At 43.6% G+C, this 11182-nt stretch overlaps 1 protein-coding gene across 2 annotated transcripts; it reads left to right on the top strand.

Moving 5' to 3' along the window:
• Positions 1-1619: 1619 nt before the first annotated feature.
• Positions 1620-10554, top strand: lman2 (lectin, mannose-binding 2). Of its 2 annotated transcripts, none has more exons than XM_006632080.3 (8): positions 1620-1915; positions 3079-3197; positions 4195-4312; positions 5001-5083; positions 6514-6675; positions 7361-7475; positions 7583-7702; positions 8245-10554. In XM_006632080.3, the coding sequence occupies exons 1-8, from the start codon at positions 1717-1719 to the stop codon at positions 8403-8405; spliced, it is 1077 nt and encodes a 358-aa protein (XP_006632143.1). In that variant the 5' UTR covers positions 1620-1716; the 3' UTR covers positions 8406-10554. The 2 variants fall into 2 exon arrangements, with proteins under 2 accessions (XP_006632143.1, XP_015205499.1); XM_015350013.2 differs by lacking the exon at positions 5001-5083 and adding an exon at positions 5134-5213 and having other exon boundaries at positions 1623-1915.
• The last annotated feature ends 628 nt before the right edge of the window (positions 10555-11182 follow it).

Here is an 11182-nt window from a genome sequence, read left to right as displayed (position 1 = left end):
TCAGTTCTTGAAATTTCCTGAAACACTTGTGGGGAGTTCCCCCTCCTGAACCTGCAAGTGATGATGTAAAACCATCCAGGGCCCCATGTTTGTCTTTATTGGTTACAGTACTGTCATCTCAGGCTCACGTGGGTATGCGCCCCCCACCGGTGGGACTCGAACTGGGTCACTCAACAGGGACCCAGCCAGTTGAGCTAAAGGGAGATCTCCCATCAGCCCGGCGGCTGAGGTCCCTGCGATTCACAGGGAAGGGCGGTGACGTCACAACCTGTAATGTCGGCCGTATGCGTTACAGTACCATTAATGTGTGGGCACGTTAAAACACGATATTCTGGGTTCCTTTTCCATGTTTGCAGATGCATTCCGAGATCACGGCTACCCCCTTACTGTCAGCCATCCCCACTGAAATCCTTGTTTGGCTTGACCACAGAACGTTAAAACTGCACTTCTGAAGTGACATTTGTGTATTTTACACTCGTGACGTTCTTCGCGGCGCTTGTGATGTTCTGTGATCAACAGAATTGCCAAAAATGGTGTCAGAGCAAAAATCACAGGTGGTGACATTTCTGCGTGATGGAAAATGCCAGGCTGATTTGAAAAGAGAGAGTGATGCAGGGGTTTACGGAATACAGTCGTGATCTAGCTGGTTTCTAAGTCTCCCATCCATCAGCTTGAGTTACTAATCAATAATTTATAATTCAATATATTACATCGCTCGTTTCTGCGTGTGAAGGATCTTCACCTCACTTCATTAAACAGTCGACTCGCTGCAATGGGAAATCGTTGCACGTCTTCAGAAAATGCATGACATCAGACTGACCCGAAACTGTTTTTTTTTTCAACCGAGCCTGCTGTCAGATTATTTTTAAAATGGAAAAACTGGCTGTGCCCTCTTAGTCGTACTTCGTCACTGCATCGATTCTTCATAAAGTGAATCATAACAGTTGTTTACCTTTTTTGTTTTTTTTTTGTTTTTAGTTTGTTTTGTAGACGTGTCTCTTTTGCATTAATTCGCGTTTTGTGTCGTGAACGGTGCTTCAACATCATCATCAACAATATTAATACAGTTCGTAATTCACCCCCTCCATGAGCAAAACACATAAAACCATATAAAACATTAAGACTGGACGACCAACAATTTACACCGGAGGATCAGGGAGTTAATTCCCAGGTGTCGTTCAGTTATTGGCTATCGTCCGCTATAAGCTTTCAACTGCACTCTTAACTCCTGGATTGTGAAAACTGATATTTGCACTTATGTGCTCTTTTCTAATTGGCTTCAGCAACCCTTTCCGGCAGCCAAATTATTCCGTACTGCAACAAACTCCCTGCGAGCAATCTGCAAAGTTTTCTTTACAGTTGATTATGACATTTATCGGTTAAACCCATCGTTTATTGTTCAGATATATCACAAATAATTATACTAGACCTCAGTCATGACATACGTTCTTAGAAAACCTGTTTGAAAAAAAATATTTGCGTTAAGCTCGTATAACTAGGAAACGTTTTGTGAGTTGTGCAAATAAACGCGGATTATAGAGATGTCTAAACGATTGACCACTTTCGTTGTGTCTGTTGGTTTAGTAGTTTGACCGTATAATTTCAGATGAAGTTTTAAACTAGATACTAACACGTTGGGGGGAAAGTATCGAAACAAAGCCGCTTGTTTCTGGTCGTTTCAGCGCAACAGGAAGTAGCTTCATACTGAGGAGAAAGATGGCGACGGGAGGGAGCGAGAGAGTTGCTTCTCGGTGGTTTCGGTCCGTTTTGGCTGGAAAGATCGTGACTCTGGCGGGTTTTTTCAGCGTCTTCCTGCTGGTGGGGCTGTGCCCGGTGGCCGTGGTCCATGCCGATATCACAGACGGTAACAGCGAGCACTTGAAGCGGGAGCACTCACTTATGAAGCCGTACCAAGGTGAGTAACTTTTCAGTCGGATGTTGCCAAGTGGTGTGTACCGCGCAGGACTCGCGTATCACCCGCCTTTCCAGGGCACCCCAAGCATAAAGTCAAATTCAGATCTGCACGCAGCAGAAAATGACGCTTCCGGTGATTACAAGCTGCAGGCAGCGCGACTGCAAGTTGATGAAACCCGCTGTTGTAAGTGCTGTCCGTAGTAAATTCTTTTTTGCAGTTCCCCAGCGAGAAGCTTCATTTCGCACGTTGACTGGGCAAGATGGTACGTTTGCCTTTCTTTCCGGAGCCCACCTGTGCAAGCCTCTCACGCCCCCGGTTCCTATTTGAAAAGCTTTACCAAGAAACACGAAAAACCATTCTTGGCGTGCGTTGTTTTTGTTTCTCGTTTTATCAGATCAAGGTTTATCCTGCCTTGTAACCGAGTTCTGCTGTAAGTCGCATTTGCTCAGTAGCTCAAGGAAGATGTAGGAAGAACGGATTTCGTTCAAATTCCAACCGGAATACAATTTGTTCATTAAAAATCACAGCCCTGAGTTTTCTTTACTAGCAGGCGACACCCATCTCCCAAAATGACTCAAGATGTAGTAGGTAATGGGGATGGGAAAGCCGGTTTTGCAAGGCCAGGAAGACGTAAACACAATTATTTTGCCACCCTCCCCCCGTTTGGAAATAGTGATGAGCTCAGAGGTCACATACAGTATACAGCGCGCAGCACACTGACGCTGCCTGCATCGGAGACCGTCCTTAGCAAACTCTGGCATATTTTGAACTTCTCTTCAGAGCGATTGTGAGGTGCCAGTGTTTATTCCCAACCTCAGAAAAGCTTCACCAAAACGGAATGAGAGAGTCACAGGAACAAATAATCAAATATTATTTAGATAATTCTTATTTTTTCCTTCACTATACACTTAGTTTGTTTGTTCTCCTGCACCATTTGGTATGCAAAGCCCCTTGTACCAGAGACCTATTTTAATAACCTGCCCTGTAAACTGGCCTAAATGTAGTCTTGTAAAACATACCTCAAGCATTTTCAGCATGTCAGTATTTTGAATTCACTGTGACTTAAGTAGTCTGTTTGAGTGGCCTACAGTATGTTCATCTCAAGGAAGATGGGATTTTGACCTTCTTTGCTCAGAACCTTTTGTTTTAAATTGATCTTGCAGGAGTGGGAACAGGCTCTTCGGCGCAGTGGGATTTCTGGGGTAGTACTTTAGTGACCAGCCAGTATGTTCGTCTGACGCCAGACGAACGTAGCAAACAAGGCTCCATCTGGAACACGGTGGTGAGTAAATGGACTCGGTAGAAAGAAACCAGATTCCCATGTGGGTTTTCCCATGTGTCCGCTTGAACAACGGAACTAATAAAAAAGGCCACTGCAGTTGAAACATCCGCAAGCTAAAATAATACAATTGTATTGTAACCCATTGGGATCCCACAGCTCCTAACATTTTAGAAAGAGACCGACTCCATCTGCCACTGACGCGGTGCAGCTCACTGTGGGTCTTTCTGCGCCGCACCAGATCAGCTGGCGGAGGGAGGAATTCAGGGAGGCCAGAACGTGCAAGCCCAGACTTGCATTTAGCCTGGAGGCCAGGGATAACACCCCCTGCTCGTCAGAGCAGAGCCATGGCATCTTTAACAGCCCAGTAGTCAGGTTAACATCTTGTCAAGGGGGGGCACCTTCCACAGCAGTCTCTCCATTCAGGGTGCTGGAGCAATAGTGTGTGGAGACTGTGGTCTAGAGGAAAGAGTGCCCCCTACTGGTCCACCAGCTCCATTGAAATACAAAATACAGTGTATATAATGTGTATTGCAGCGTTGTAGAGGTTGCGCTTTCCCCGCCTGAAAGTTGGCAGGGAGACACCCTGGGGTTAGGGCTAGTATGTCTTCTGGGGGGCGTGGGAGACTGTGTGGTTGCCTAGGAAACAAAGGGATACTGAAGAAAGGCAGTGAAGTGTGTGTATTCGCACCAGAACTGAGCGGACAGCTGGAGAGACTGTCCTACGCTCCTTCCTTTTATATTTGAGCTACCAGCTCAGTTTGGGAATAGCCTTTTCCATACATTAAAAAAGTTCTTTCTACGTGCATTACAGTGCCGACCTCCGCCACCCACTTTACAATATATTATAATATAGTAACATCGCATAATATGTATAAAATATCCAAATATAGTTGTGTATGGTTTCTAAAATTTGGATTACACCTAAATCGCAAAAACACATTTGCATTCAGTATTTATCCAGTCAGTGCTTTTGATGCGTCCTTCTTTCTGTTTGCAGCCTTGCTTCCTAAAGGACTGGGAAATGCATGTGCAGTTCAAAGTACATGGATCTGGAAAGAAGAATCTGCATGGCGATGGCATTGCCATTTGGTACACAAAAGAGAGACTGCAGCCTGGTAATTTGTCACAACTCCTTTTAGGGCTTAACGTCTAAACTATCCCCCTTTTAAAAAAACCCTGTAGAGTTTCATTCCTGCATTCCTGGGTAGATCTCAGAAAACTTGAGGAAAGGGGCTTGTTTGCCAGGATGGTTGGCTCTCTGCCGACTCAGCTGGTGTTATCCCAGTCACTTGGGCTCTGTGCACTTTCCTTCAGATGGGACACTGTGGAGCCGAGATAAATGAATGTGCAGCTGCCCACTGTCAGTGTTAATTCACCCCCTTGTGTCTGTAGCTCACTTTGTGCAGAAGCTTCTGCTAAGGGACTAATTACAGGTCTGCACTGCGTGGCAGATGAGAACAATTTTTAATTAGTAGGAGATGAAAATGAAGGAGTCTACTGCACCGAAACGAGAATTAGATTGCTAATTTTGCATGGGTTCATCTGTGATTTAAATTGCTAAGCAAATAGAACAGTACGGTTTGGAAAATGTTATTTTACGGGGCATCACTGTTGTTGCACAAACGTCTCTGAGTGGAAAGGGTTTCCCCCTTGTGGTTTGCTCCCTCCTGACTTCAGCCTTCAGGGTTTCCTCTTCACTCGGCTCGATTTTGTTTTATTTCTGCTGGAAACCCTTGTTCTGATTTTTTTTTTTGTCTGGTTTTAATCTTCGGTGTCTGCCACTCCGTCCCTGCCTCCGCTCAGGGCCGGTCTTCGGAAACCAGGACCATTTTGTTGGCCTCGGCATTTTTGTGGACACCTTCCGCAACGACTTGCACGGCATGGACGTAAGTGTGCCCGTGTTCCTGTACTCACGGATGCGGTTTTCTCTCTGCAGGACCTGTGCTTGGAAGCAAAGATAACTTCCACGGGTTGGCCATTTTTATAGACACGTACCCTAACGATGAGGCTTCTGACGTGAGTGATGGGCAGCCTTTTCTTCTTTGCGACGTGTTTGTTGCGTAAAGGGGATACGATGGTGTTTGTATAACAAATTTGTAGAGCAATGGATTCAGAACATGCATTCTGGTTGGTAGTTCAGCCTTATAGTAGCTCCTGCTCTAAGTATGCTAGATGGGACAGCTTACAGTTTATCCCATAACTTCCCCTTGCTTCTGAAATGAAATGGTCTGAATTTCACGTACCGCAGTACAATCAGAAAACGCAAAAGCAGGAAGTGACCTGAACTCATTAAACTCATTGGGTAAAGGAAATAAGGATCAAATGCTTCTGTCGTGTCTTCCCAATCCTTATGAAAAGCTTGGTTTGAATACTTTGGAGAAATGAGAAATCTGGATGTTTGATCTCTCAAATACCTGAGGCTGTTGGATGTTCCCCCATGTAACTTCCTTGGTCACTGTTGGGGAAAATGCAGGGGTGACTGGAATGTTTTTTTTTTCTGAATCCATTGTGTCAGATCTGAGCATTCTCCTTGTTGCCTTCCTATATAACGCCAGCAACAGCCTGCCTGTCTCTTCCAAGCTTTGTCTCTTCTAAACTAACCAGTATAAATGCTGGGTGAAACGCCGATGACCGAAGAATTGCTTTTACTTTCCCAAACTTTTGTTTGACAGCTTCTCGGCTTGAGTTTTCTGTAACTCTGGAAAGATGAATGTTGTTTGCTTTTTATATCTCTGTGTGTAGATTTCCTCTCCCAAAAGAGCGACTTATTTTTATTAAAGTGTACAAAGCAGTCAATGAGTCCAGCGGGTCTGTTATATTTTTATTTTTATCTGTTCTGGTAAAGAAATAAGCCAGAGGGCGCTGCCAGGCTCAGGAGGCTCAACTTGGAGTTGTTACAGCTGCTGTGTGATCTAACAAATGACAGTGAAGCGCTGGTTTGCTCGATTTCACACATGTGCCTGGACTGTAATTATTTCTTTTCTCTAAATGTGTTTCAAAATGCAGACGGAGCAATTTTCTAATGACACCTTCGTTTTGGAGACAATTTAAATCTTGCAGCTACATTTGTGGAGAAACACACAGTAGGGTGATGATCTTTTTCACAGGATCGGGGTGAAGAAGAGAAATGCAAAGAGAGGTCCTGCACAAGAAAGTTTCTCTTGGTGATGCTTATTTTTTAAGTGCTGTGTAAAATGACTTAAAAGTCAGGCTGCCAGGAGTGAGAAGTGGCAGTCCTGATCCTCCAGAGAGTGTGGGTGTCGCCGAATCCAGATTAATTAATGGATCGATGTTGTTGGTGTTCTGTCGCCTTTAGCGCTCATTCCCCTACATCTCCGCCATGGTAAACAACGGATCTTTGGCCTACGACCACGGGAAGGATGGGCGCTCGTCTGAGCTGGGAGGATGTTCCGCTGAGATCAGGAACCGGGATCATGACACCTACCTGGCCGTTCGCTACTCCAAAGGCAGACTCACAGTAAGGGTGACAGATGAGCCTCTTGTTTCCAGTGAGGGCACAGCACTATGGTGCTAGGGCGATAGAGACTTTCACATGAAGACTCCTGCGTTTGCATGTCTCCATGTGCATTTAAGTATTGTTCCGACCTATGGGATAGGGTGTTTCCCTGTTGACGTACCTCCCAACGAAGGGGAGCAAGCTGTGAGCCGAGAGGAGAGATTGTCAAAGAAAACTAAAAAAGGCAGCTCTGTTTTAGGAGGCAAGTAAAAGAATGGGTTTACCATGATCTTGTGTGGACCTCAGGTTTGGAGCAAGGTTTTCCAAAACTGGAGACATTCCAGGTTTGTGCTACAGGGCAGAGGTGGTGGAGAGATCGTGCAGTTAGAGACTTTATTACTTCTTGGAGTCCCCACTCCAGATCAGATCAGATCAAAATGCCATCCTGCCGGAACGAGACCATTTTTAATAGATGGGGAATATTTACATTTCCACAAAGTTCACTGCATGCCTTGAACCTCTCGTCGGTGTTCATTAAAATAACCTTGTGTCTTGACCTGTGTTTGAACGCTGGTTTGTTTTTAGTCGTTGCAAATGCATTTGAGGTATTCCGAATGAACCCCGTCAGCGCTGAGCTGAGTCTCAGGAGGTGCTTGCAGTGCCTGATCAGAGTGTATCAGTAACACATATGTTGCCTTTTGCACAGGTTATGATTGATGTGGAGGACAAGAACGAATGGAAAGAGTGCATCGATATTTCTGGAGTCCGGCTGCCCATTGGTTATTACTTTGGGGCCTCAGCAGCTACCGGCGACCTTGCTGGTGGGTTTGTCTGTGACTTGTGTGCACTATGCAACCAACAGCCGAATTAATAAAGGACTGAACTGAGCAGTCATGCACACCGCTTCAATGGCATTCTTGCTCCCTAGATAACCACGACATCATCTCCATGAAGCTGTACCAGCTGATGGTGGAGCACACTCCAGAGGAGGACAGTTTGGACTGGACCAAAATTGAGCCCAGTGTCAGCCTGCTCAAATCGCCTAAAGGTAATGTTCAGCAAAGGCCAGCACAGCCTGCACTGCAGGTTGGATGTTGTTTCTGTAGTTTTTAGAGTGTTTAATTTGTTTTAGCCAATAAGGCATTTTCTCAGCCTAGTTTAAACTTGGACATTCTGATAACAGGGTTCCATTTTGATGCCAAGCGCTGCTTTTGTGGCAGTTTTCTTTTTGCCTTTCAACCAAAATAAGAGATAAATGGATGCATTATTCTTTGAATCTGTGAACTGCCAGTGGGCTTTTTTTGTTTTCCTACATGTTTGAATTTATTTTTGTCTACTGTATCATTGCATTAGGGGCATTGTGAGATCGCAGTGAAGCCATTAACCGGCTGGCTTAGCACGGGGTCACTTATATAGCTAAATATTGTTTATTTATGCAGCTCTTTAGCTGATCTTGCGTTGTTAAAAAAAACAAATGCAAAATAAGAACTTAGTATTTTCCAGTGTGTTGAAAATGTAGTTTCCCTACACCATGCTTTCCTCGATGTCGTTAGAGAAGGAGAAGTATCTGATCTGTTTCTCCGGCCGCAGACAACATTGATGACCCCACGGGCAATTTCCGGAGCACCCCGCTGACCGGCTGGAAGGTCTTCCTGCTGCTGCTCTGCGCCCTGCTCGGGATCGTGGTCTGCGCCGTCGTGGGGGCGGTCGTCTTCCAGAAACGCCAGGAGAGGAACAAGCGCTTCTACTGAAGGGGCAGATGGAACGGCGCTCCGAGAAATCAATGTGAATTTTTGAAGATTGTATTAAATCACCGTGTCTATATCTGTAAATTGCTGGTATGAGAGCAAATGACTTCAGGTGTTTTCAGTACGTGCAGTAGAAAACTTGTAATCAACAGGTGGCTTAAGTGAGAAACTGCATAAGAGCAAGATTGGTTCTTCCTCTGTCTTTATTTTCCAAGGAAACCAAATGTTTAAAATCTTTTAATTATCAAAATCTTTTAAATTAAGTTCTTGGTTATTTTTCACTACAAGCAAAAAGGTTGTCCATTTTATCCTTTTTTTTCCTGTCTAAAATTTGTTACCTTTATTTTATTTTGTATTTTCCTTATGTTTAAGTGAGTCTTTATCTTGTTATTCTTGCACTGGCTGTGATCTCTCTTGTTTACAGTTGTATTGAATTTGATGCTGTTTTTTTTTTTTTAAAGGAGTCTCTCCTTTTAAAGATGAGGTGGTTCCATATTTAAACTGAACTTTCAAGCCTTTTAAAGCACTGACCCATACAGTTTATGAGGATGATGAGGAACGCGCCCTGCGGTTCGCATAGACGTGCCTCCTTATGAATAGCATGGTGCGATCGGTTACCTTGCTGCATGCTGGGGGGAACGTCAATGTCTGCCGATACGTCTTCAATAAGAGATCAATCCAGTCCGTTATGAAAGCAGCAGAAGAGAATGCCTCTCACAGCTCATAGAACCAAGATTGACAGCCTTATAAATTTTCAAGTCATTGCATCCATGGTCTATTAATTTTAAGCAGAAGCTTTGTTGTTACATGGTATGTGTTCAAAGGCACATATCGCACAATGGGCACTTCAGATGCATCAGTGGCGTTGGCAGATCTGCGGTCGTTTAATAACTTACAAAGGATGTGTTGATTGAGCTGTCTGAAGCACAGTCCTGAACACTTAAAATCTCGCCTTGCTTCCATTCAGAATTGTTTATATATTGTAGATGAACCTTTTGGTTGTTTTTTTTTTTTTTTTTTTTTGCTGAAAATAGGTGGCAGGTATCTCCCCTTTCGCTACGCGTACTAGCAGAATTGCACGAGCAGGGGTGAGGCTGTGAAACCAAAGCTTGGATCAAATTGGCGTTGATGAGTGATTAAGGTCCTTGAAGGGGAGGCGTTGGTAAAGCCTGTTTGCACCGTGAGCCTTGTTTTGGGCAGAAGGGTGGTAGGCAGGCAGCTGATGAAAGTTTGAGTCTGAGTACAGTGTTTTTCACCATAGCAAACAAGACCAAGTTCAATATTTAAATTCATGATGGGGGGCAACACACAGCAGATGACTATGCCCGTTTTTTAAAGGTATCAGTATTTTTGCACAAGTAGAACTCATACATTTTTGGAAGGCGGCAGTTCTTAAATTTGGAAAGCTTCTTAAACAGCATTCCTGTTTTGTTTCCTAATTCTGATTAGAAATTGCTTTGTATGTGGGTTAAATACCAGTATTAGCCTTTTTATGATGCCATGTTTTTCTGTTTAAATCTTGATAGTTATCAGGAACTTGGCGCTCCCTAACTACATATTTTAAACAAAATGAAAAGCGTTTTTCCTTCATAGAATGCACTGTCCTTGCCTCAAGAAGTGTGAAATACTGGCACCCTTTTAAATAACATGAAAGTAACGTGTCGAAGAGATTCTATTGACAAAAATAAGTTTTGTCTTTGGTGGGTTGTGGGTTAGCATAAAAAATGTCTGCATAAAACTAAAGAACAAAGCCTAGACTACTGGAGGCAGATGGTGAATGACAGTATATATTTGTAACAGAAAGTGTACGATTTCCATGTGCTTATTTTAAGGTGATCCGTGGTGGTTCTGTTGAAGAGTTTTTAATGATCACATTTATTGAAGGAGCTGGACCACTAAGGTGTAAAGGGCATGAGTCTTAAGATAACGCTTTCAAGGAGTTTGACCAAATCTCGGCTGTCCAAAGAGGAATGATTGGAACATCGTCTACTGAAATAAGTTCTTCATGTCATGTTTTTTTCCCTATAAGTGGGTCTTGCTGTAAGCGGTTTGTGGTGTCCCCCAGAAGAAGTAAAAAGAAAACCTGTTACCTTCTGCAAATCTGCTGGAAATTGAACGCTGGTTTTGACTCAATTAAAGTAATTTAAATTTCTATTTTTGATGTCGTCTTTATTTTACACAAGGTCTGCCTTTGGGAGACCACCGCACAACACCGCTTCGTTAACATTAACTATTTCATTTTGAATAAATTCATGCAGAGCTGGCATCTGCAGCCCTGGTCTCGGGTCACCCTGAATCGCCATGTTTAATACTGTAAGAGCATGAATTCCTTATTGACCAATTCATTGACCAAGCATTTTGTCCGATTAATGTAGGTCCTGTTAAGTTTCAGGTGACCTCTGAATCACTTCATTTAAATGTTATCCGTTTAGAGAATCAAAAAGGTTGACTTGTTCTAGGTCTTCAGAGACTGATTTGATTCATTTAGTGGCGACTGGTACACCTTCTTAAAGGGGTTCCCTGGGAATCAGGCTGGGGACCCGGTGTTGAACAGCGCCCTCGGCAAGACTACTGTGCCCTTCCAAAGTGCTTTACTATCATATCATGGCACGTTTTAATTTGTGAGCAGTTCAATAGATCCTATGTTCAATAATAAATGTAAATTCTAGACTCCGTATAAGTTAGGATGGGGTTGAGACAAAGGTAAAGGGGTTGTGTTGATCATAGCTAATGTGTTTTTTTAATAAAATGTCATCTAAAATGTAACAGAAAGCTATGAC

This window comes from Lepisosteus oculatus, chromosome 11 (genome assembly GCF_040954835.1).
Source record: "Lepisosteus oculatus isolate fLepOcu1 chromosome 11, fLepOcu1.hap2, whole genome shotgun sequence".
Classification (NCBI taxonomy): domain Eukaryota; kingdom Metazoa; phylum Chordata; class Actinopteri; order Semionotiformes; family Lepisosteidae; genus Lepisosteus; species Lepisosteus oculatus.
Note: the sequence above shows the minus strand (reverse complement) of the source record. Positions and strands in the feature narration are given on the sequence as shown.